Consider the following 27,464-nt stretch of genomic DNA (forward strand, 5'->3'; position numbering starts at 1 on the left):
AGATGTAGAGAAGATGTTTTCACTTGTGGGGGAGTCCAAACCTAAGGGTCTTAAACAACATGCCCCCTAAGCTGCTCGAACGCAAATCAATCGGAAGATCTGGCGCAGGTCACTCACCTGCTGGAAAAGATGCTGTGCAGCAAATTTAAAGGGACCGCGCACTAAAAATAAAAATTAGAGGGAACATTGCTCATAAATAGGGTAGTCACTCATAAATCCAATAAGGAAAATCAGGAGAAACTTCTCTACCTAGAGAGTGGCAAGGGTGTGCAATTTGCTACCACATGGAGTAGTTGAGGTGAATCGCATCGATGCACTTAAGGGGAAGCTCAATAAGTGCATGAGGAAGGAAATAGAAGGATATGCTGAGAGGCTTGCATGAAGCATAAATACAGGCAATAGACCAATTGGGTCACATGGTCTTCTCTGTGCTTTAAACTCGATGTCATTCTGTTAATATGAGCCATGGTACAAACTGGTAAACTTAGAGTGGCAGAAACTGGCAATACAGTGCGGTCAATAGCAGACACAGTTACTTTTCAAAATAAGTAATCCAACCTCTGGTGCATCTCCTAATTTGATATTGGGTCTATAGTTAACGCTAAAAGTATAGAGATGGATTCCTTCCCTCTCAACAGTTGGAATCATGGCTTGCAGCTTTTCTTTGGCGGGGAAGGTAAAATCGAGGAGAACGTTGCAAGTCGTCACCAGTTGCTGTTTGTATGTCATTCCCCAGGTCCCTTTATATAATGCAAAAACTACCAATAAACAAAGCTAATTTTTATGCTAATGAAGCAGGTACTCCATTACAAGGCACCGTCATGTCCGGACTCTCTATCATATTGTACAACCTCAATGCAACGTCAAGGCTCTACCCATGTTCACAACATTGCAGCTGAGATTCTCTCTCAAATCCTTTTAGAGTTCAGAGCAAAAGGCAGTCCCATGGGCAGAATCACTTCTCTTATAAGCTAAATTTATACTTGTACATGTGCTGTGTCACAGGATTAAACATTATTTTTCTGCAGTGATATCTCGCATCAGAGGTTGCACAGGATGTCCGCCATGCACACCTGCCCATTCTGAAAGATGGAAAACAATAAGATGACAGACTTGATCATTCAGGCTAAAACTAGTAGCTAAATATATTTTGCAAGGATTTCTAATCATCCCAAATGCAAATAATATATAGTAAATAATCAACAATACAATGCTCAACTTACTTTAAGCTGCCTCAAATCTTAAAATCGTTTAACAGAGTCTTTGATGCAACATGGGACCCACTGGCTTTCCGTTTCACCACTGCCATGTGAAAACAAAGGGATGAAGATTACATAAAACCAGTAACCAAAAAATCAACAGGCTTCTGACACCACAGATCTCACACTGGGCATGTAACCAGCAACAAAAGATAGTAATTTGAAAATGGTTTTGCAGGTAAGTGGAGGAGTTTAGGTTAGGGAGACAAGCTAGCTGATCTCTTGTGGTCAGTGAGAGATCAGAGACCCAACTCCCAGCAGTTTCGTCATGAGTACATGTTCACTGAGTGAAAAGTAGGCATCCAATCCCCGACGTTCTCATCGTGAGTATACATCTGTGTCTTCTTGCCATTTTGCAGAGGAAGGAGACAATGTATTCGTGTTCTATCAGTCTAGAAAGATTGCATGCTCGCCTTGCAATTTGAGCAATACATGACCTGAATTTGAGTCAGTGAAGACAAAAACTAAAATGATCGTCCTCTGAGTATCACAGCTCAGGCGCCATTTCAAATTACTCAAAAACTTCGCACCTGGTGTTCTGATAACTAGGTTCAATGTCCATCAGCAATTACTGGCTAAGGCTAATTAAAGAAATCACTCGAGAGAGAGAGAGAGAGAGAGTGTGTGAGAGAGAGAGAGAGAGAGGGTGAGAGAGAGGAGAGTGTGCAACCCAATCTTCAAGGTGATGCATTTGTATTCTCCAGCAACTCCACATCTCATATCTATCGAACAAAGCTGTCAGTAATGAGGGACTGTTTCAAAACACGTTCATTCCCTTAGTTCACAAAAAGCTAGAATTCCATTCACTGATTTATTTCAGGAATGGATTAAAAATTACATGTCATAATATTCTATCAGTGTTCAAGTATTTGAAAGCCAGAATGTCAAATTGAAACAGATACAATAACAATGCTTACCTCCTGGGAGGCTTATTGAAAATTATTTGCTTTTAAAAGCAATACGCCGTACCAATAAATTTTCTTCAGTCCAACATTCCCAGTGAGCTGATGAGGATCGAGTGCAGTTGCTGAAGATCAATTCCAATATGCCAGAGGAATTCATCTTAAATTGGGTTGCTCTCAAACTATTCACTTAATACAACGGAACCTGATTTAAGATCACCTATTCGGGTTCACCCATGACCATTTTACTGCTGGAAAATCTGATTTTCCAATCTCCCAATAGTCCTGCATCTTTTGACTTTTGCATCCAAACTGGGGGAATAAAAGAGGCAACACTACAGTAGAGAGAGCAGGCACCGGTTCTTCACCAAAAGCCACGTACGTGTACCCTGTACTGCTTTAGGGCCATCCACAACTAGAGCAGTTGCCAGCATACTGTACAATGTTTACAACACAATTTATTTTTGCTTTGCATTGCTATTGCCTGCTCCTTTGCTGCATCATATTAAGATAAAAGTCAACATAAATTAAGCAAAGTCAAGTATAAAAACCAGCTTACACTAAATTTTATTTAATGTCTATTTTTTTTCCCTTTAACTCTTAAAAGATGAATTTTTGGCAACTTTGAACAATGGGCAGGGTAGGTTTTGATGTATTTTTCAGGCTTCTCCAAAAATAGTTCTGCAAACAATCACAAGCTGCAAAATCAAAGAAGTGGGCAATAAACAGGAAATCCACCCAGGTTACTTAACACTTCCCATCAAAGTTCACAAATATTTGAGAGAGAGAAAAAAAACACACCTATTTCTTATAAAATTGTGGATTTATCAAGTACAGAAACAACACAGTTCTCAACTGTCAACAGATATATCAAATGGGTCATCAGAAAACACCAACCAACAGATACTGGAACTTAAAATGTGCCTCCAAGCAAAACAGTTCCATACAATCATAGTAAACATTTTGATTTTGCAGAAAGACTTAATTAGTAAATTACAATAAATGAATGAAAATGAAATACAAGGACAATCTACAACAGTCACAGCCACCATTAAGATATTATAATTTGCAATAAATATCTTGATCCATGGAACATCAGAACGTAAGAAATAGAAGCAGGAGTTGGCCATTTGGCACTTTTGTCAGATCTGCCACTCAATAAGATCATGGCTGATCTTCTACCTCAACTCCACCTTCCCGCACTATCCCCAAATTCCTTGATTCCAAGTATCCAAAAATCTCTGTCTTGAATATACTCAACGACTGAGCATCCCCCACTCTCTGGGATAGAGAATTCCAACGATTCACAACCCTCTAAGTATAGAAATTTCTCCTCATCTCAGTCCTAAATGGCCAACCCCTTATTCGGAGACAGTGACCCCTGGTTCTAGACTCCTCAGCCAGGGAAAACATCCTCCCAGCACCTACCCTGTCAAACCTTGTAAGAATTGCATGTGTTTCAATGAGATCACCTCTCATTCTTCGAAACTCTAGGGAAAACAGGTCTAGTCTATGCAATCTCTTCATCAGTCTCGTGAACCTTTGTTGCACCCACTTCTAAGGCATGTATGTCCTTCCTCAGGTAAGGAGACCAAAATTGTACACAGTACTCCAGGTGTGATCTCATTAAAGCCCTGTACAATTGTAGTGAGACTTCTTTACTCTTATACTCCAATCCCTTTGTAATAAAGGCTAACATACCATTTGCTTTCCTAATTGCTTGCTGTACCTGCATGTTAACTTGTGATGGAGGGGGGGGGAGGCCAGCATCTCGTGCAATGTTTTTTAAACTCGCGCAAAAGATCACGGAAACTCGATTTGCACTGGATTTGCGCTTGAAATTCCGTCATCTTTTGCGCCAATTACGGCAATTTTGGGCGAATCACACCGGAAAAAAATCAGCGCAACCGAGCGGAAACTTTCCCCCCAGTTTCACACGTCAGATGCTCCCTTGCAATCTGGCCTCCCACACTGCACAGGGGAGCCTAGACGAACTAAGGAGATTGGGGTGCAAAGACAAATTTAAACTGAGGAGAATGGTGCACTAAGGTCACTTTCCCCAGAATGGAATGAAGAAAGGTAGTATAATCAAAAGTAGCATCAAGCCTAGAATGCTGTAACCCTAACTTCCAACGATCTGGTTTCATTTTCAACAGAGACATGAGCCAACAGCAGATTCGTGCTATGTTGCTGGCAGTGTGCCATTCTCGAGTATATATCATTTGGGATGAATTTGTATCCCTTTTGTTAAACATTCATGAAAATAAATATCAGGCTTTAGACAGACAGTTAGATAAAATGAAAAGTGATTAGAATTTCAAATATCTGCACTTAAAATATGTTTTTATACTTAAATTTTGAACTACCCATGTGGCGTATTATTTGTTCTGCAATGGAATTTTATTTCTGCTTCAGAGCTATGTTTTTTTCTTTGAACTAAGTCTCAGAGTGAAATAAATTACTTTGTGTATAACTAGCCTCTTCATCCCGCTTTGCTCCATTACCTACGGAAGCTTCTTGTTTATTTGAAGTTTGAAAGCAGCACACATATTCTTCTAAAAAGGCTTGTTGATTTGGCACAACAGTCACTCTATCACTTCCTTTCATCAACGCACATTCCTGTGAAATCTCGAGGGTCAGGCTTTTTAACCGTGCTCAATGCACAATTACCCTTTACACCAGAAATGGCTTCAAAAATGGGGTCTGTGCACACTCTGCTTCCAAAGTACGCATGGAAAGATGCTTCTGCAAGGGTGCCAAGGAGTTAGAGGAGCACGGCAGCTAAACTTGTGGTGACACTGTACCAAAAATTCAACAATGCGCTGTACCAGTTTTCTATTAGGATCCACCCAAGGTTCATTTGATGTATTTTAAACCAACAGTAGAAGATAGTATGACATACGAGTTGAAACAAATTGGTATCTTAGCAACACAACGAACTGTGAAATGTATGAAAATGTTATTGCGACTGCAGGCAAATATCATATTTGAAACATTTAGGAACATGGGAACAAGAATAGGCCATTCAGCACCTTGAGCCTGTTCTGCCATGCTATTAAATCATGGCTCATCTATACCTCAACTCCATTTACCTGCCTTTTGTCCATATTCTTTGATAATTTACATAGTTACTTTCTGAACCAGTTGAAATATAGGTTTGAACACCAGGAAAAAAGAAAAGAAAGACTTGCATTTATATAGCACCTTTCACGGCCACCAGACATCACAAAGCGCATTACAGCCATTGAAGTACTTTTGGAGTGTAGTCACTGTGGTAATGTGGGAAACATCAATAAGGAAAAACAGCTGCAATTTCTTCTTTTCACTGTGAAAATCATCTCAGTTCTAAATGAGCCCTTTAATGGCCATTCATGGGATAAGGATGAACATTCACCTTGAACAACAAATTTGGACTGAACACTCCTGGAAAAAAAATCACTGAAGAACATAAGAAATAGGAGCAGGAGTAGGCCATTTGGCCCCTCGAGCTTACTCTGCCATTCAATAAGATCATGACCGAAGAAAGTGACAGGCGCTGAATTTTTCCTCCCGATGGCAAGGGAGTTCTCATCTGGCACCAATTGGGACGATATTAGTAATCTATGCAGAGGAGCATAAGGTTGACTGAGGTGGGGAATTGATGCTGACACAGGCTCTAAAGAGGGCACGGTTCTACTTCATAGCACTGATTTACAGAGAACACAAGATACCATAACATTTTCAAATTTTATCTTGGATTTATTTCTAAGCAGTATCAAATACATGTTGTGTATTTAAGATAGCATCTGACTACCACCTGATTTATGTTAATGCAATGTTTGTGTGTATGCAATGTTCCCTCTAAATTTATTTTCGCGCAGTCCCTTTAAATTTTCTGGACGGCCAATCACTACGCCGCCGCACATGCGCAGCATCTCTTCCAGTGGCATGAGCTGGGGAGCGGCCTGCGCGGGACCGCACCATTGTTGCTGAGGGGGAACATTAGTGGGCAGCCCTCATCAGCTCATCAAAACTGGTTAAGTGGCCCTCCAGCCCAAAGAATTGCCCACCCCTGCTCTAGCATCACCAATATTAATTTCTATGCTCAAATTTTTTAAATAAAAATTGCTATTCCATGGTTAGATTAACTGGTTGTAGTTATGATTGTTTATAAATAATAACTGCGGTTACATTTTTGTCAAGCCATATATGTATTTATGGTAATGTGCAGAACCTGTGTGGATCTGCTGAAGAACCTATATTCTCTTACTGCAGCATTTGTTTGGGTGTGCTGCAGATATTGGCCTTCTGGTGACATCACTAAGACCACCTATTTCCACCTCAGTATCACCCGACTCTGACCCGGTCTCGGCTCCTCTGCTGTTGAAACCTTCATCCATGCCTTTGTTACCTCTAGACTTGACTATGCCAATGCACTCCTGGCTGGCCTCCCACGTTCTACCCTTCTTAAACATGAGGCCATCCAAAACTCTACTACCTGTGTCCTAACACGCACCAAGTCCCACTCATGCATCACCTCTGTACTCGCTGACCTACACTGGCTCCCAGTTAAGCAATGCCTCGATTTTAAAATTCTCATCCTTGTTTCCAAATCTCTCCATGGCCTCGCCCCTCCCGATGCCTGCAATCTCCTCCGGCCCTACTACACTCTGCACTCCTCCAATTCTGGCCTCTTGAGCATCCCCGATTTTAATCACTCCACAATTGGTGGACGTGCCTTCAGCTGCCAAGGTGCTAAGCTCTGGAATTCCTTCGCTAAACCTCTCTTTTCTCCTTTAGGATGCTCCTTAATACCTATCTCCATCTGCCCTAATATCTCCTTCAGTAGCTCACTGTCAAATTTTGTTTGATAACGCTCCTGTGGAATGTTTTTAAAACATTAAAAGCACTTTATATATATATATATATATACACACAAGTTGTTGATGTTATAGATTTCTAAGGACCCTGTTTATAATGCGATGCATGAAAAATAAAAATGGTGTTCAAAAAACATGGCAAATACTGTTGCCACCCATCGAAGCCTTCCCACTCACTTGTACTGTAATTGTGACATGTTTTGAAGCACTTACCAGCAACATGGCTTCACTGAGCTAGTTTTATAGAATTATATAGGAAAGCCACAGCGCCACAAAATGCTTCAAGAATTGCTTTAATTGCGACAGAAATGGGAAACCTCAAGGTGTTCAAAACCGGGAGCTGTGGGAAACCTTGGTCATCATACTATACAATTTTTGTTCCCTTTAAATTACACAATAAATATTGGTGGTGAAGGTGACCATTTACCTAGAATGACCCTTTGGTCTCCATGTCATCAAATAGTTTTGGAAATTATACTCGAGTTTTTGCCTTCCCTAGTTTATCTGTTGGCCACCCTTTGTTCTCTATAAGTTCTAAATTTGAATCTGTGAGCCCTAGACTTACTTTCAGTTCAGTCTGAAATACCTTTACAGCTCTACCTTACCCATACCGTTTACCATCTTACATTCCTCTGTGACGGCAGTCACTCCTTTCAATGCTTAAGTCAAAATATTTCCAGTCTCTCCTTATATAATTATCCTCAAGATTATTCCACATAGCAAACACTTTATCCTCCTGACTTCATGCCCCCAATTACTCAACAAGACACGCCTGAATAAATTGGAGTTCCAGATACAAGAAGTGTGTATTTTATGAATTTTGAATGCAAGCTTTTTCAAATTGGAGATTGTGGCCTTTTTTGTTTACACTGCAGTGCCCAACAGATGTTCGGCTTCGAAAAGATCGAACACGAAGTGCAGTGTCAGCAGGGTGTCACTGCTGCAAGTACAACAGAAAGCCTGCATTTGCAGCCAGTTCTTTCACAGTACGTAGCCAAATTACACATTAATACGAAATGCAACAAAATGACAGGGGTAATTTAACAAGTGCATGCTGCTGATGAGAAATACCACAATTTTCCGATATGCACTGGCGGTAGGGAAGGTGCTGTGGAAAATTTGGCCTAAATCATGTCCGCATCAATCTATACACGAACTGTAAAACTGCTCATTTATTAGTAATGTCCCAAATAGTGAGTGATCAGCAGCACTAATTGTGGATTCCCAATGGGGATGGAGACTTTAAACTGCTGCAATAAGGCGTTTGAAATGAGATGATCAAATACATGCCAAAGCACAACATGGAATGAGCCACTACTGCCTCTCCAACAGAGTCACTTAACAGCCCATTTTCCACTTGCTGCTCATTTGCAGCATACCTTCGGATGTAAATGACAGCGAGTTATCGTTGCTAAGCGTACAAATACCCAGCTCTGGACTTTGGGTATGTACTCCGCTGCCAAAAACACGATACCAATTCATGATGAGAGCAAGTGCAGTTGCTGGCAACAGGGCAGAGCAGTGCCAGAACACTGCAAGCTCGCATTTTGTACAGAAGGTTGCAGGTCGACTAAACTCAGTTAATGCTTCCACCACCCATTTTTGTACCAAATTAGGCATGCGTGTGTGAGAAACTGTGTCCTACTTTCACTAGGATACATTAAACATAAATCAAAGAGAAACCAGAAGTTGAGGAACTCCGATTATGTCACGCACCTGTCTGTCGTGTAGGGCCACCACAGTTGCCTCGGACAAATGGAGCCTGAAATGCATAAACACAGTCGCCTTCACCAATTGTGTTCAAGTCTTCCTCATCAGAGAAGGAACGCTCAAACCCATTTGCGTAAATCTCCGTTAAAATTAGCTGGAAAGATAACAAAGAAGTGGAGCTCAGAAGATTTCTGATAATTCAGGTTGGTTTAAAGAACAGTTTTTAACCGGTGAATATCATTTGTGAATTTGTGGGGGAAGGGGTACTCCATTTTCTAATGGACAAGTTTCTGAACAGTGGGGATCTATGACAAGGCCACTTTAGGCAAAGACTAACCATACTTTACATAGCCAAAGACTTGTCTTACTTGTGATTCAGGAGTAGACATCATTGTCCATTTTTAATTCTTCCTTGTTAAATAAATTACAGGGCTCAAAGCAAATACTTCTGTAACCGTGGCAACCAGGGCCTGCAGTGTTTATACCCAAAGATGGTATAATAAAGGTAAGGGGGTGGTTTGAACCCTGGAATATGAAGAGGCAACATCGTTCTTAAAAATGTTTAGCAAACTTTTCTTTGTTTCCCAGTCATTGCAATCTGTCTAAACATGTCACTGTTTAATGGAAACCTCTCAGTTGCACTTAACTTCATGACAAAAATGATATGCAATTATTCTCCCTTCCTATATCCAACGATAAACAATGAGATCAGTGTCCTAATAATTTCAGAACTGAAAATGAGTGTATGAAAAATAAAAATCATTTGTTGAACGACATAACGATTGCAATAAAATCATAACTCTACTCTCAGATGATCTGCAATTGGCATATGTGCGAAAGTAAGATTTTTAATTCTGGGATATGGTAATTAAGATTGTGAATGTACATCCCTATTAACTGAAGCATAATTAAATAGTTAAGATTAACAATCATTAAGACAATTCAATAATTATATTAGGCTCAGATATCATCTGTACCTGATCTGGAGTCATTTTGCCTTCCTCTGCCACCATTTTTCGAAGTGCAGCAACAGTTCCGAGGAGTGGCACTGCCAGGCCTATCCTTAAGTACCTTTGATTCTTACACTGGAAAACCAAGGTTACATTCAAGGCCCTAAAAATAAACAGAAATAATGTATGATGTAAGCTAATTGCGCATACACACAACAGAGTTTTGTAGCGTTGTTTCATTGAGATGATTCATAAGATGAATTTGATGGGTTAGGTTTTCAGTCCATCAAGCACTGCCAATTCAGGCACATTACAGGTTATCTGCAAGAGTGATGAGGCATGATGCTTCTGAATTTTGGATAAAGAGTTCTAATTCAGTACCCTTTAGCCTGGACAACTCAACAGCTGAGATCCTTTGCTCTCCTGTCTTCAGGATCCATGGAATCACAAACTCTCTGAAATTGGAACAAGAGGCCTCTACAGCTTTATAATTGTTTTTGTGGGAGCTTGCTGTGCACAAATAGGCTGCCGCGTTTCCCACATTATAATAGTGACTACACTCCAAAAGTACTTCATTGAGACGTCCGGTGGTCGTGAAAGGCGCTATATAAATGCAAGTCTGTCTTTCTTTCTTTAATCACCTACACAGTAGAGATCTACTGCAAGATTGCAGGTGCTGTACAAATAGGGTTGCCAGCTCTGGTTGGATGTATTTCTGGAGTTTTATCATATGACCTCCCACCACCAAAACAGCCATTTTCCCATCTTCAATATTGTTATAACCGATAAACTAAAGCTTTCAAAGAAGACCTGGGGGGGACTTTTTTTAATGCCCCATTGATTTTTCTCCCGGGGTGCTCGTGGCAGTGTCCAGGTGACTAATTGTAATCCTGACAGGTTGGTAACCCGATGTACAAAGTCTAGCAAGGAACAACAATGCAATATTAATCTGCATCATGTGACTGGTAACTGTCAATCAAAATTTGTCGAATAGAGAAGCTCAAACAATGTCCGATAGGAAAAACTTACCCCAACGCACTTAGAAATATTTTAAAGTGTACTACAAACACAAATAGCTCACCAGAGGCGAAGAAAAAAAAACACCACATGGCTGAAATGTAAATTTAAATGCAAATAATTTTGACAGCAAGAAACTAAGATAAGTAAAAGATGCACTGTTTGGGGAGAAAACAAAGTCGACAATCAGGGGTCACAGATGGTTAGAAAGCATCTAAATGCAATGCAAAATAGCCTACAGAAAAGATTATACTTTTTAAAAAGGAAAACACACGGTGTTCAAAGACTGCACCAGGAACATCTACTCACTACAAAGTAGGTTTGATGCTGTGGAAGAACAGAGAGACTTGGGGGTATAGGTTCACAGAACATTAAAGGCAGCACCTCAGGTTGATAGAGCTCTGAAAATCTAATGAGGTGCCTATTTAAAACCTTAATAAGACTGCAATTAGAGCACATGTGATGTTTTGGGCTTCACAGGAACGATATTCAGGCTTTAGAGAGGGTGCATCACAGATTCACTAGAATGCTGCCTGTGATGAAATATTGAGAGACTTAGAAAAATTGGGTCTTTAAACTTGATTACCGGCTGATATCTAGAAGTGTTTACTATAAAAGGATGGGACAGGATAGATAGAAGCATCTAATGCAGACTGTTTCCAGTAGTTGAAGGGTCAAGAACAAGAGGCTATAAATCCAAGATTAAACCAAGAGATTTAGAACTCAGGACAGAAGAAATGTCTTCACACCGAGTTGTGAGGATGTGGAATTTACTTCCAGGTTATTGGTTGAGGCAGAAACTGTCAACAGTCAAGATTAGATGAGATAATGGACTAAGGATTGAAGGGATATGGGAACAGGATGGATGATTAAAACTATTTGCTGAAGTGCAAGATAAGCACCGACTTGGACTGATTGGGCTGAATGGCCTGTTTCTGTATCACAATTTCAATGTATTTCCATGTGATCTCCAATTGTGCTCATTTACAACTGTGGGTATTTTACTCGGGAGTTACTGAATGCACCAAGCAGAAGATGGTGCTGTAAGTGTTGTAAGCCTGAAAACAAAGAAAGCAACTGGCTATTTTCAGAATAAGCAATCAAGCTTCTGCACACTTTTTCTTCATCCACTGTTTACATTAAATGATTAAAAACTGGAAAGAAAATAAAACACATCCTATAATATTTTATTGACAATTGTACTATGATGCTTTGTAGCAAAAGAAGGTGTGGCAACGCATCAGTGAAAACAGGTATGACACATACAGCTATGCACTAGAGTGTGACCACTGCACATTGTGTGTGCACTATTAAAAAAATAGTTTAAAACGAAAACAATTAATACATTGGGGAAGTTTGAGGCATTCTTTTTTCTGCTGCATGAATTTTTCCCCACTAGCCATTTTGGAAACATTTCCAAGCTGCTAGTTCCCTACAATACTTTATAGCCAGCATTACTCATTATTAATGTGATCGCAGAGTATTGCTTTCTACAGTATAGCCGAAGCACGACGGTTTGGAGTTTTCAAGTAAATTGTTCATGCCCATGTACTCATGATCTTACAAAAAAGCTTGCAATAATGTGCACCATTCTCAGCACAGATAATCATTCCCAAATCCTCAGTATATACCAGTGATAGATTCTTATTCTTCTCCAACTTCCATCAGCAATTCTTAACATTTCTGGAGGGGCGGTGAGCAGGTGATTATTGAAAGTTTGAGTACTGAATTGGCAGAGAGGAGGGTTGGAAAGCAGGGAAATAAACAAAAACCGAGAGCAATCCACATATATACATGCTTTCATTATCTGTTGTTTCTTTTTTTGAGTCCAAAGAAACACAGATGAGCAGTAATTATGAAGCATGTTGCACCTAAACCCTTGCCAATTGTAGCTTCAAATTTTGCTGTGTTCATATTCTTTAAGAATTCAGTGAGCATTTAAAAAATGTTGGCCAATTTAGTTTTATAATTGCATTCTCAACATATGAATGGGTTGTGGTCGTCAGTATCATCAAAAAGCTTAGGCCATGGTACAATTGGGTCACTTTATTGCTTGCAAGGCACCTCAGTTACAGAGATATTGATCATATCTCACTGCAACCTGGGTTATATCTTTAAATATGTTCGTATCCTGACTGCACATCAATTTCTACGCACATATTTTCACGTGTACAAGCTGCAACCTTAAATGTTAGAGCTGGCGATACCACTGTTATGAAATGTCCTATTTAACCTCAATTAAATCTGGCTCCCTCAATTTAGAGTTTATGACATTTACAAACATTTAACTGCACAATTAATGGCTGCACCATTAAAAAATTATCCATCAGCCAGACATTAGGTAATTTGAACTTGCATTATAGAATCAGGATTGAGCAATGAACCAATCGATCAGATTCCTGTGTTTCCAATCACAAGGCTGCTATCCATGTCCGGGAGAGTAATCAAAGACCGAATACTCAAGAGATTTAAATGAATTGTCTAACATGGGGCCCCGTGTGAGAGAGATTGATGGATTTTAATGGTTTCAAAAGATTAAATCAATTTGTTCATCTTTAACTTAATTGTAAGCACATCATAAATCATGTTTGGCCATCTGAAGATCATTAATAGATTTAAGTACGTTTACTTTCTCAATACATAACAACCTAGAAAACCAGCTATTGCTGGCCAATAGCTTCAGACTTGTATCGAAGGAAAATACAAAAGTATATCAAAATCTGAAGGGAAATATCCAAATGTTGAAGGTACAGAATTGGTGGTGCATTTATTGGGGGAAGGGAGGGGGGAAGGGAGGGGGGAACTGGGGACATGCTCCTCTGGAAAAAGTGTTGATCATTTACATTTTAATGATGGAGGCAAAGTTCGACATGGGCGGGAATGCAAAATGGGTAGTATCGCATCTGTCGCCTGTTACTCGCCCGTTCGATATTCCGATCCATTGAAGTGTAAACATTTTTTAACTCTCAAACCCGACCCCAACCCGCCTACTTCTGGTTTTAACGGCGATGGGTTAGGGGGCGGGCGACCAATCCACTCTCAGAAGGTGCGTCGGTCACTGAAATATTTTAAGGAGGCTGTGTGCCTGCATTTTAACAGCATTTTTATTTTTAAACTCGAGGAGGCTGGGATTCTCGGGATCCCCAGCAGGTAAAAGGAGGTGAGAAGGATACATGAAGTAAGTGCCTTTATTGCACTGCCTGTGGGCCAGGAGTATTTCCGACAGGCCCAACAAGCTTACCTGCACGCAATTGGACTCTTCCCCTCACTGCCCCCCCCGACCCCCTCACCGAGATCAGCCAATTCCAACCCCGCCATGATATCCGAATCATCCCCCACGCCCCGCAATGTCCTCCCCCCTCCTACCAGACTCCTGTGATTTCTGAGTTCTGAAATAGCACAATGGATACAAATGCAGGGAATAACTTCAAAACAAGTTAATTAATACAGCATTAACGGTTACATGCATTCCTGTAGGACTGTCACATAGGCAGAAATAACCCTGGAGGCTTTGCAAGCAAGAAACAAAAGGGCCATACTGGAAAAGACAGTGGTCCCCCCAAAACAAAACTGTGACTGTGGAATGAAAGAAGGTGACATCGAGTGTACAGCTCAGAAACAGGCCATTCGGCCCAAGTGGTCGATGCCATGTTTATGCTCCACACGAGCCTCCTCCCACTCTTTTCATCTAACCCGATCAGCATGTCCATCTATTCCTGCTCCCTCATGTGCTTATCCAGCTTCCCCATAAATGCAACTATGCTATTTGCCGCAACTACTCCTTATGGGATCACGTTCCACATTCTTACCACTCTTTGGGAAAAGAATTTGCTTCTCAATTCCCTATTGAATTTGTTAGTGAAAGGTTGGAAAAAATTCAGTACTCTTGACATTTCCTGTGACTCAACAATGCTGATGCATTTTTAAAACTAGCTCAACCATTCTGCTGTATAATAGAATGTATGAATCTTTTCCACCATGAATCTACATAATATTAATTGTAAAAATATAGACACCAATCCTTAAAAGTATGACAACGCTTTTGATCCGCAATAAGCTGCTTTCAATGAAGGGGTGATTGATTTTCAGAATTCTTGTCAAGTTTAACAGTAATATCAGCAGTCCATAATCAACTGGAACCAATTTTGAAAAAAAAAAGGTATGAGGAATGTTGTGTCACATGGAGTGGTCTTTTATGCTAAGGGTCCTGTATTAATATAACAGTGTAACAGCACCATTCCCAAACGACTCCCAATGAAAACATTTTTAAATCAGGGCTGTAAAGAGCAATGCATTTGTATTAAAGTGATCTTCCCAATTAAATATTTGCAGTCAAATTTATGGTAATGATAAAAACAGGTTTCCTTTCAACTTGCATTACTGTACATCCTTCATGTTAAATTTCCAAAAACAAACTTGTGTTTCCTTGGACTGCATGCAATCAAAACCAGGTTTCTGTACAGCTAAATTCCACCAGTATTAAGAAAATGTATTTTCAATTGGAAAACCATGGGGTAGAAATTTGTCTGGACCCGTTTTCTGGCCCACACTCTGCACAGCGCCAGTAGCGGTGACTCAATCAAGAAGCCCAAGGCCAACCCGAAATTGGGCACCTGGCCTCATTGACATTTGATGCTGTTCAAATGCCTGAACTGCCTCTAGAGAAGCAGCAGGCGCCGGCAGCTTGCACATTTGAAGGGCACCAATGTCAGGCCGCTTGCCTTGCCTTCAGCAGACCGAAGCCAAGTCCCAGGAGGGGTGTTGGGCAGGAAACGGATGAGGGGATGGTGAGGGGAATTGCTACAACTGTGTCAGCTGTGGCTCAGTGGGTAGCACTCGCGCCACTGAGTCAGAAGGTTGTGGGTTCTGACTCAGTGGCGCGAGTGCTACCCACTGAGCCTCCAGCTGAGGGAGTGCTGCACTGTCGGAGGCACGTTTTTTGGATGAGACCCCATCTGTTCTCACAGGTGGACGTAAAAGAACCCTTGGCACTATTCAAAGAAGAGCAGGGGAGTTATCCCCTGTGCCCTGGCCTTTATCCCTCAATCAACATTAAAACAGATAACATGGCCATTGTCACTTTGCTGTTTGTGGGAGCTTGCTGTATGCAAATTGGCTGCCGCGTTTCCTACATTACAACAGTGACTACAATTCAAAAGTACTTAATTGGCTGTAAAGTGCTTTGAGACACGAAAGGCGTCGTGAAAGGCGTTACATAAATCTAAGTCTTTTTTTCTAACTGTGGAATCGGGGGACACTCCTGGCTCCACAGCATGGTTTTCATCAAAATTTGCTTTCAGTCGGTGGCCACAGTAGTCGATGAGGAGTCCTGAGTGGGGCAGGCCCGCCACCCGTCCCGCTCATTGCTGCCCGATTTCAGTGAGGGGACCTAAAACAGGCATTGACATCTCATTTACACATGGAAGGGACCTCACTACTGTTTTAGGTGGCCACCACAAAAAAAAAAAATCGGCCGAGCCGATTTCAGGCCCAACATTTTTCAGATGTCCTTTGCGCACAGGATGTTGGTTCCCGAAATTGAGCCTTGTTGCACCTGTTTTACACCTGTAAAATGGACAAGGTTTAATTGCTCCCCAACTCAAGTCTGAATTTGACTTGGTTTGCTGCCCAACGCATCGACAAGCAAATGATTTTAGACAATGTGAAAAACAGTTCTAAACATACAGCAGAACATTCAGTCAACAGGAAATCAGCCATGAGAGAAGGGCTTCTGGCCACAACTCAATTTCCCAGCCAATAGAAACAATCGGGAAAAAATTACCAACAATGGGAAAGGGAACATTTTATTTTAAGTTTTATAAATTAATAAATCAAAAAAGATCAGAGAATTTAAGATATACCATTAATTGATATTCTCCTTGGTGTTAGCTGTGGCTTAGTGGGTAGCACTCTCGCCTCGAGTCAGAGGTTGTGGATTCAAGTCCCACTCGAGCTCAAAAAAAAAAATCTCGGCCGACACTCCAGTGCAGTGCTGAGGGAGTGCTGCACTGGTGGAGGTGCCTTCTTTCAGATGAGTCGTTAAACCGAGGCGCCGTCTGCTCTCAAGTGGACGTAAAGGATCCCACGCCACTATTAAGAGCAGCAGGGGAGTTAGCCCCGGTGTCCTGGCCAATATTTATCCCTCAATCAACATAACAAAAAAAAACACAGATAATCTGACCATTATCACATTGCTGTTTGTGGGAGCTTGCTGTGCACAAATTGGCTGCCGCGCTTCCTACATTACAAGAGTGACTACACTCCAAAAAGTACTACTTTAGCTGTAAAGCGCTTTGAGACATCCAGTGGTCATGAAAGGCGCTATATAAATGCAAGTCTTTCTTTTCTTTCGTTAAATTATTAGATCTGCAAAAATGTAAATACCACAGATATAAAATACATGATAAAATTAATTACATGGAAACTACATAAAAATTGATCAGAGTTCTATAATGTGCTGCTGCATCATCTCCAGGTAATATTTGTCACTGGAAGGATCATAATGTGAGTAAAAGCACCAGAAGACATGGGGAACAGTTTAGACTTAGATCAACAATTCACTACCAGAGAAACAGAATTGGTATACTGGAATTCTACACCAGGGTAACTATTTCCCGACCTTCCTGCATTTTCTTCCATCCAGGAAAGGCGCGTTCAATTTGTCTGACCAAGCATCAAGTGAAGCTGAGGAGCCTCACAGGCCAACACTATTCAAGTCACCCTGAGCTAAATGAAATCACTTTAATTGCCAATATAGTACATTGCACTGCCAAACCAGTCCATCTCTCCCATTCATTGTTCCCTGCAGTTTTTTAAAAAATCTGAAAAATGGCTTGTTTTATTATCCAGTAAAATGGTGCGCAATTTAATAGCGAAGTTGTCCTATTAGAGGGCAGAATTAATGGTGAACTCTAGCCTGCAATATGATCGAGTGAAACTTCGATTATCTGCCATGATAGAGGGGAACCTGCAGGCATATAATTGGACGTCCCCTTAAATTAAAGTACAATGGAAAATAACGCAAGAATGAATTCCACAGCCTAACAATCAACACACGTAAAATGTATGGATGACACTATGCCAAAATGGTCTATTAAAAATATTGCAAATGGATATAGAACACTTTATACGAAAAACAATTATTTTCTCTAGGACATGATATTGGACTAACATCTTCAGATATTGCTACGGCTTACTTTTCATTCATAATTGTCCTTTGTCAAGGAGTGCAAGAGCTGCGGCAAATGAAGAAAATGGATCATTTCATACATCTGAAGTGTACACACCTTCAGCCCTTTCCTGCATTTTGTTAATGTTGTAAAATAACATTTCAGTAACTCCTCTCAGTGGGCCCAAGTTTCGGGGACGCCCGATTTTCGCGCCACAAAGTGCGCCTAAAAAAAAAAACTTACAGATTCTCCGGCTCCCAGCTGGTCCTCTGGAGTCGGGCGCGGCGCAGCACGAACTGTGGGGGGGGCGGAGCTAGGTCCCTGCGCTGAAAACAGTGCCGGGACCTCTGCATATGCGCGCTAAAGTGGGCGCGCATGTGCAGTAGCTCCAGGCGTCCAAAACTGTGTACCCAGCAACTGTCCATTGAACCAAGCATGCAGCATCAAGCTTCACAAAGTTATTTTATTTTATGATACACACAATAGCCAATCTGTCCCTGATTACATTCTTCCATCTCTTCAACCACCTCCCCTCCCATCACCACCCACACATTACTTTACCTTAATGAAAAATGTCCATTTAAAAGGACACTTCATTTTTTTTTTTATTGACAAGCTAATTTATTTGCAAACGCAGACTATAATGACCTAACTCATTTTAAAATGAAAATATTGAAAGTATCGTACAAACAGAAATAAAGGTTAATGTCTGTTAATGCATCTTTAAAATTAGCTTTTACAACGTGCTCCCTTCATTTCAATATTAGCAAATGTCAGCTTTTTAAAAAATGTATTCATTGCCGGGGTGTGGGCATTGCTGTCTGGTCAAGATGTTTTGCCTATCCTAGTTGCCCTCGAGAACATAGTGGTGACTCGCCTTCTTTATCCGCTGCGAAGATACTCCCACGGTGCTGTCAGGGAGGGAGTTCCATAATTTTGACTCAGCAACAATGAAGGAATGACGACATATATGCGAGCCAGGATGGTGTTTGATGTGGAGATAATGGTGTTCCCATGCTGCCCTTGTCCTTCTAGGTGGTGGAGATCACGGGTTTGGGAGATGCTGCTGAAGAAGCCGTGGCGAGTTGCTGCAGTGCATCCTGTCGAGAGGAAACACTGCAGCTACAGTATGCCAATTGTGGAGAGAGTTGATGTTCAAGTTGGTGGATGAGGTGCTAATCAAGGGTACTACTTTGTCCTGGGGAGTGTTGAGCTTCTTGAGTATTGTTGGACCTGCAGCCATCCAAGAACGTTGAAAGTATTCCGTCACATTCCTGACGTACCTTGTAGGTGACAGAGCCGCTTTGGAGAATCAGGAGGTGAGCAATTTGCCAAAGAATACACAGCCTCTGACCTGTGTGGCTGGTCCGATTCAGTTTCCGGTCAATGATGAATCCCCCAGGATGGTGATGATGGGAGACTCGATAATGGTGATGCCATTGAATGTCAAGGGAATGTGGTTATGATCTCTCTTGTTGGTCTTACACATGGAGTGTGGCGTGAATGTTATTTGCCACTTATCAGTCCAAGCCTGGTTTTGCTGCATATGGGCACTGACTGCTTCATTATCTGAGCAATTGCAAATGGAGCTGAATACTTTGCAATCATCAGTGAACTGTCCCAATTCTGACCTTATGATGGAGGGAAATTCATTGATGAAGCAACTAAAGATGATTGAGTTTAGGATGCTGTCCTGAGGAACTCCTGCAGTGATGTACTGGGGCTGAGATCATTGACCTGTAATGGCCACAACCATCTTGCTTTAAAGCTCGGTATGACTCCAGCCACTGGAGAGTTTCTCCTCTTACCCCCATTGACTTCAATTCTACTAAGACTCTGTGGTACTACACATACACAAATGCTGTCAAGAGCAGTCACTCTCACCTCACCTCTGGAATTAAGCTCTTGTATCCACGTTTGGACCAAGGCTGTAATGAGGTCTGGGGCCGAGAGGTTCTGGCGGAACCGAATCAGAATATTGGTGAGCAGGCTATTGGTCAGTAGATTATTGGTGAGTAAGGGGTGCTTGATAGCACACTTAACGACTCTTTCCATCACTGGCTGGTGAAAGGTCATCACCTGAAACACTCTGTCTCTCTCTCTCTCTCTCTCAGATGTTGCCTGACCTGCTGAGTATTTACAGCATTTTCTGGTTTTATTTCAGATTTCCGGCATCTGCAGTATTTTGCTTTTGGCTGAAGATTGGCAAGTGTAACATTGGGAATCTCAGGAAGAGGCAGAGAAGGATCATCCACTCGGTACTTCTGACTTCAGATGGTTGAAAACACTTCAGCCTGGTTTTTTGCACTTGCATGCGAGGTTGCACCATCATTGAGAATGGGGCTATTAATAGAGCCTCCTCCTGTTGTTAGCTGTCATTTAAATTGAACCCAATCCATTCCTGAGCCCGTCACAACATTTTTAAAACCTCTTTTCCTGATACTTTTCTTTATCTCTCTATTCAGCTGTCTGCCCAATCAAACACATTAGTCATTTGCCTCTGAGCATTATATAAGAAAGCCTCCACGTTATATAGTATTTCATCACATCTTTCAGAAACATCCCACTGCATTCCCCAACCCCTTTTTCCGGCGGACTCTCCCGAGATGCGCCGACTTTGTGCACTCAAAACGACGCAAAAGAACAATTCTGGCCCCTCTGCTGTTTCCCGGGTCCTGGGGTGGCGTTTCTCAGAGTGGAGGGCGGAGCTACAGCCCTGTGCCGCAAACAGTGCCGGCAGCTGCACACATGTGCAGTAGCTCCTCGCCCTCCCAGCATGTCCTGCAGGCTGTGAGTCAGACCCGATGCTCGCCGCCCCTATCCCTGGCCGAAGGGACACCTGATGTTCACTACCCCTATCCCTGGCCGAGTGGCCTGCCGCACAGACCGGCCGCTGCCTTCCCGTGCTGAGGGCTACAAGAAACAAGTTGGTGCGGGGAGACTTTTGATTGGGGGGGGGGGAGGGGGAAAGAGGCAAGGGGCAAGGGGGGAAGGGGCGGGGCAAAGGGGAAGCGACAGGGAAGGGGCGGGGCAAGGAAGGAGGGGGGGAGCAGGGGGAAGGGACGGGGAGGGGAGCGGGGAGAAGGGACGGGGAGTGGGGTAGCGGGGGGAAGGGACGGGAAGAGTGAAGAGTTTTTATGGGAGGGCGGAGGGAGGAGGAGGAGGAGGAGGAGTTTCTTTAAATGATTTAGAAAAAGTCTCTGTCAAAGGCACAATGCAACTGGTTGTTAAGAGGTGAGAATGACCAGAGAAAACTTTCCTTAGGTTTGGTCTCAGTACCAGCAAATATCTGGTTGTGGCTTTTGTTTTGGTAGTAATCATGACTTAGGTCAATTTTTTTTTAAATCCCAAGCTTTATATAGTGGAATGTATAAATTATGCAAAAGTTATAGTACAAGATCTGTATTAGTTGTGAAGGTGTTCAGTGCTTTGCAAGGTCTTCTACCACCTCCCCCCCACCCCCCCGCCCCCCACACACTGTCAATCTCTGGCTACCTGCGTTGATTTCTTAACTCTCCACAAGGGTTTTCCGTGTGGGCCACAAGTGACCACATACGCTGGCCTAAGTTAGTTTGGAGAAACTATTAGCTGTCCAAACTGGCTTAATTGGCCAAAACAAGCATAGGTGGCTGGTAATGCCTCGTTGGAAAAAAATTAAACTAAAAAAAATCTTAACTAACTCACTTACACTGACGCAAATTGAATATGCAAAATGGGGATTTTTAAGATACTCCAAAAAATCAAGTTGCTCCAAAAAAAAAAGAGCAACTCCTGGCCAAATTTGGGCCCTTAATGTGGAATGAGTTACGATGAAATGCATGTACTATTGTAATACAGGTGAACACCAGCTTTCTTCAGTGTTTCTCCGGTGATCACTTTGATTGAATGTTTTGCATTACTTCCCTCATAGATCTTCAGCACATGTTCTTCCAAATTCCAGCACTTGTGTTCAACAGTACCTGGTGCCAATCCTCATCAACCGGTCAACTCCGATAATTGGATTTCTGGAACTTAGATGACCCCTGGCATTAGGCTACAGATCATTTCAGGTTTTATTCACAAAATGATGTATCTAATCTGACATGCTACATCAAAAGCAGTCCTCGAGCAGCTCAATAACTACAGTTTCTTCCTCTCATTGGTAACCAGTGTCCGACGCATTTTTTGGATGGAGCATTACAAAAATGCAAACTGAATTTTGAGATTAGATCGGTGCAATACTGAAAGCAAACCTCGCATTGAATTGAAGCAAGTGACTGCCCTATCACTGCAGATGGGAAATATGTCGCAGAAAAAAACTGCCAAGATATTCAGCTGTATTATCACAGAATTCCACTGACAGTGCAAAAAGCACACTTTAAAGCAAGGCATACCCTCTGCTCTCTTCCTATTATTTTAACTACTCACTCCAGTGGGAATTGTTTTAAGTGTAATTAGTCATATCAAAGTATAGATTTTTTTAACATTTAGAATAGATATTAAATTACCATGTAAGCCATGGTCACTCAATGGGAGCTCTCATACCAAAAAAACAGAGGAAACCATTTATTTTTCTTTATCAAGATTGCCATTTTGAAAGCCAAAATTTCTAAATATAATTTTAAAATTAATTAAAAAGTGCTGATGCCAGCAGAGAGGTGCCAGCTGTTGCAATGTAATGTTCTGAGAGACATCTTCCTTGGATAGATTATTTCATAAAACAATCTAATTTCATTGCTAAAACTGCTTCCAATAAATGTGGTTTTCTCTTTTATACCAAACACTTCTTTTTCCCCAATTCTTAAACCTCTACAAAACTTAAATGTAGAAGGGCCTTATTAGGTTTGAATACAATATTTGAATATTGCTTTCAAATCTAATGCTGCTCTTCCAGCATTTCTCTCACACTCACAGAATACTCCCATCAAATAAACAAGTCCCTCTCTCTCCACCTCAATCATTCTCGTTGGGCACATCATCATAATCGTGGCCTTCATGATAATCTGGCAGAGTGGATCCCATTATAATCATTGATTGAAATCAATGGAATAAAAATCACTTGGGTTCTCAAACTCAGCCAAATTATCGCCCAGGTAGTGATGATGAAAATTTACCCCAATTATTCTCTCAATTGAGGCTTTGGGAAAGTCCAAACGTTCCCTTTTTATTCCTTTACATTTATAAATAGCTTTCCAACACATATTTCCTCCTCCCTTGTTTTATTAAAATCCATGACTCAACATAGTTTCCTACTCAAACTCATTTCTTCCCCAGGATCTCATAACTAGCACACCTCATCTCCCTCAGACTTCCCTTTCTCCTGCAATCACCAGGCTTCCAAAACTGAAGCTTGGTGTCATCCAAGCATTAATTCTTGATTTATCGCATATTTTCTTTTACCCGCTTCAGCCTTGGGGCCTTCACCCGTCATCTTGGTTTCTGAGCAACAACAAAAAAATGAAGACTTCAGGAGAATGTGCTGAGTCTTAGAGAACGGAGACAGTTCTCGGTTCAATGTGTTGGTCCTGTGGGGCTGAGGCTGCAAAAGATATTTTAATTACTTTAGGCAGTTTGGGACCAAGGGCAGAATACAGTAAAATTCTTCTGCAATCTGCTTAAGGTTACAGGAGTAAAGTGGTTGTTACTGGACTGGTAATCCAGAAGTCTGGGCTAAAAATTCAGTGAACGTGAGTTCAAATCGCACCAAGACAGTTTCTATGGACTGGAGGGTAGCTAATGTATCACTTTAAAAAAAAAAAGAGAAAACTGGGAATTATAGACCGGTTAGCCTGACAACGGTGGTGGGGAAAATGTTGTAATCGATTATTAAAGATGTAATAGCAGCACATTTGGAAAGCAGTGACAGGATCAGTCCAAGTCAGCATGGATTTATGAAAGGGAAATCATGCTCGACAAATCTTCGAGAATTTTTTTTGTGGATGTAACTAGTAGAGTGGACAAGGGAGAACCAGTGAATGTGGTGTATTTGGAATTTCAAAAGACCTTTGACAAAGTCCTATACAAGAGATTAATGTGCAAAATTAAAGCTCATGGTATTGGGGGTAATGTATTGACGTGGATAGAGAACTGATTGGCAGACAGGAAGCAGAGAGTCAGAATAAATGGGTCCTTTTCAGAATGACAGGCAGTGACTAGTGGGGTGCCGCAGGGCTCAGTGCTCAGTACTCAGCTATTTACAATATACATTAATGATTTAGCTAAAGGAATTGAATGTAATATCTCCAAGTTTGCAGATGACACTAAGCTAGGTGGCGATGTGAGCTGTGAGGAGGATGCTAAGAGGCTGCAGGGTGACTTGGACAAGTTAGGTGAGTGGGCAAATGCATGGCAGATGCAGTATAATGTGGATAAATGTGAGGTTATCCACTTTGGTGGCAAAAACAGGAAGGCAGATGATCTGAATGGTGACAGATTAGGAAAAGAGGAGGTGCAACGAGATCTGGGTGTCATGGTACATTAGTCACTGAAAGTTGGCAAGCAGGTTCAGCAGGCGGTGAAAGCGGCAAATGGCATGTTGGCCTTCATAGCTAGAGGATTTGAGTACAGGAGCAGGGAGGTCTTAATGCAGTTGTACAGGGCCTTGGTGAGGCCACATCTGGAATATTGTGTTAGTTTTGGTCTCCTAATCTGAGGAAGGACGTTCTTGCTATTGAGGGAGTGCAGCGAAGGTTCACCAGACTGATTCCAGGGATGGTAGGACTGACATATGAGGAGAGTATGGATCGACTGGGTTTGTATTCACTGGAGTTTAGAAGAATGAGAGGGGATCTCATAGAAACATAAAATTCTGACAGGATTGGACAGGTTAGAGGCAGGAAGAATGTTCCCGATGCTGGGGAAGTCCAGAAGCAGGGGTCACAGTCTAAGGCTAAGGGGTAAGCCATTTAGGACTGAGATGAAGGGAAACTTCTTCACTCAGAGTTGTTAAGCTGTGGAATTCTCTACCGCAGAAAGTTGTTGAGGCCAGTTCATTTGATATATTCAAAAGGGAGTTAGATATGGCCCTTACGGCTAAAGGGATCAAGGAGTATGGAGAAAAAGCAGGAAAGGGGTACTGAGGTTGAATGATCAGCCATGATCTTATTGAATGGTGGTGCAGGCTCCAAGGGCCGAATGGCCTACTCCTGCACCTAATTTCTATGTTTGAACATTTGAATTAGGTTTTTTAAAAAAAATCAGGAAATAAAAAGCCGGTTTTAGTAAAAGTGACCATGAAGCTGTTGGACTAACGGGTTCACTCGTTTCCAACCTACCGTCCCGATCCACGCTTGCCTACATGTGACTTTAGTTCCTCTCCAACGTGACTTACTCTTAACTGCCCTATGAAGTGGCCTAGCAAGTCACTCAGTTGGTCCACCACCATCTCAGGCAACTTGGGATGGGCAATAACTCCTGGCCCTGCCAGCGATATCCACATTCCCAGAATTATTTTTCTTTTTTAAAACTGCATAACAAGATCGTAACTTTCTTCGGTACACACCTAGTGCAGATTTTGAGTTCATCAAGGTTTCTTTAAAATACAACTGGTGGCCCTTGGCATGCAAAAGTTGCAACCGTTAAAAAACTATTATTTATATAGTGCAACATTCTACGGTGCTTCAGTTACAGAGCACTTGGGCAGATGACTGCAAATATAATCAAAGAGGTAGGTTTTAACAAGATTTGTGACAGTGAGGGGATGCAATGAACTGAAGGAATTTAGGAGGGGAATTCCAGAGTGTCGGCCCCATTTAGTTGAAAGCTCTGCTACCAGTGGTAGATTGGATGAAAGAAAGACAGACTTGCATTTATATAGTGCCTTTCACGACCATCAGATGTCTCAAAGCGCTTTACAGCCAATGAAGTGGGGAGGAACATGCCATCGACCAGTGTTGGAAGAGAGGAGGCTGTGGGCAAGGTTGCAATGCTGGTAGATATTGCACAGGTAGGAATTAGTAAAAACAAGGAGGGTTTTGAAGACGAGGATGAGGATTTTAAAATCAATATGCTGAAGGACAGGGAGCCTATGCGTTTTTTTTTTATTCATTCACTGGATGTGGGCATAGCTGGCAAGGCCCACATTTATTGCCCATCCCTACTTGCCCATGAGTGGCTTGCTAGGCCATTTCAGAGGGCAGTTAAGCATCAACTACATTGCTGTGGGTCTGGAGTCATATATATGCCAGATCAGGTAAGGGTGGAAGATTTCCTTCCCTAAAAGGACATTAGTGAACCAGATGGGTTTTAACGACAATCCGGTAAGTTTCATGGTCATCATTACTGATATTAGCTTTTTAGTCCCGTTTATTTGACTGAATTTAAATTCTCCAGCTGCCATGGTGGGATTTGAACCCACGTCTCCAGATTATTAGTCCAGGTCTCTGGATTACTAGTCCAGTAACATTACTACTATGCTACGGTTCCCCCAGTGTTGGCAAGAATCAAGTTGATAGGGGAATGGGAATTTGTGGAATTGGATGTGGGTGACAGAGAGTTCAGGCGCCCATGGACACATTAATCCATCATTACTCAGCTGCAGCAACCAGCAGTCAATTCAAGTCTTACTCAGGTCGGTTCCTCAACAACAACAACTTCCTTTTATATAGCACCTTTAACATGATAAAACATCCCAAGGCGCTTCACAGGTGAGTTATCAAACAAAATTTGACACCGACATGAGATATTAGGGCAGATGATCAAAAGCTTGGTCAAAGTAGTAGGTTTTAAGGAGTGTCTTAAAGGAGGAACAACAGGTACAGAGGCGGAGAGGTTTAGGGAGAGAATTTCAGAGCTAGGGCCTCAGTAGCTGATGCATGGCCAGCAATGGTGGAGCAATTCAACTCGGGGGTGCACGAGAGGCCAGAATTGGAGGAGTGCAGATATCTCGGAGGATTATAGGGCTGGAGGAGGTTACAGAGATAAGGAGGGATTCTCATACTGGTGCTACAATTACTTTAAATTCAGTTTAAACGAGTTGAAATTCGGTCAATTGCTCGGCCTTTGGTACATAAGACAGATGACGAGCAGTCAATTGGAACCACTGATTGGCCTGTTTCTTCAGCTGCAGCAACTTAACACATTTTCAGTTTAAGTCAGTTGAATTCAGTAATTTTGAGGCCTCACTGGCCATATTCCAGTCATTACTCCATGATGATAGATAACGCTGCTTGATCGCGCTGATTCATAGAAACATAGAAACATAGAAAATAGGTGCAGGAGTAGGCCATTCGGCCCTTCTAGCCTGCACCGCCATTCAATGAGTTCATGTCTGAACATTCAACTTCAGTACCCCATTCCTGCTTTCTCGCCATACCCCTTGATCCCCCTAGCAGTAAGGACCTCATCTAACTCCTTTTTGAATATATTTAGTGAATTGGCCTCAACAACTTTCTGTGGTAGAGAATTCCACAGGTTCACCACTCTCTGGGTGAAGAAGTTCCTCCGCATCTCGGTCCTAAATGGCTTACCCCTTATCCTTAGACTGTGACCCCTGGTTCTGGACTTCCCCAACATTGGGAACATTCTTCCTGCATCTAACCTGTCTAACCCCGTCAGAATTTTATATGTTTCTATGAGGTCCCCTCTCATTCTTCTGAACTCCAGTGAATACAAGCCCAGT

At 41.9% G+C, this 27,464-nt stretch overlaps 1 protein-coding gene across 2 annotated transcripts in view; it reads right to left on the reverse strand.

Moving 5' to 3' along the window:
* The window catches only part of usp43a (ubiquitin specific peptidase 43a), a 429,860-nt gene that overhangs the window by 157,127 nt on the left and 245,269 nt on the right, over positions 1 to 27,464 (reverse strand). For both annotated transcript variants that reach the window (XM_070857604.1, XM_070857603.1), the window contains exons 5-6: positions 9,708 to 9,843; positions 8,737 to 8,884 (exon numbers count right to left, since the gene is read on the reverse strand). In XM_070857604.1, coding sequence (XP_070713705.1) covers positions 8,737 to 8,884; positions 9,708 to 9,843 — 284 coding nt within the window. The remainder of the gene's footprint in view (positions 1 to 8,736; positions 8,885 to 9,707; positions 9,844 to 27,464) is intronic.

This window comes from Pristiophorus japonicus, chromosome 16 (genome assembly GCF_044704955.1).
Source record: "Pristiophorus japonicus isolate sPriJap1 chromosome 16, sPriJap1.hap1, whole genome shotgun sequence".
In the NCBI taxonomy this organism is placed as follows: Eukaryota; Metazoa; Chordata; class Chondrichthyes; family Pristiophoridae; genus Pristiophorus; species Pristiophorus japonicus.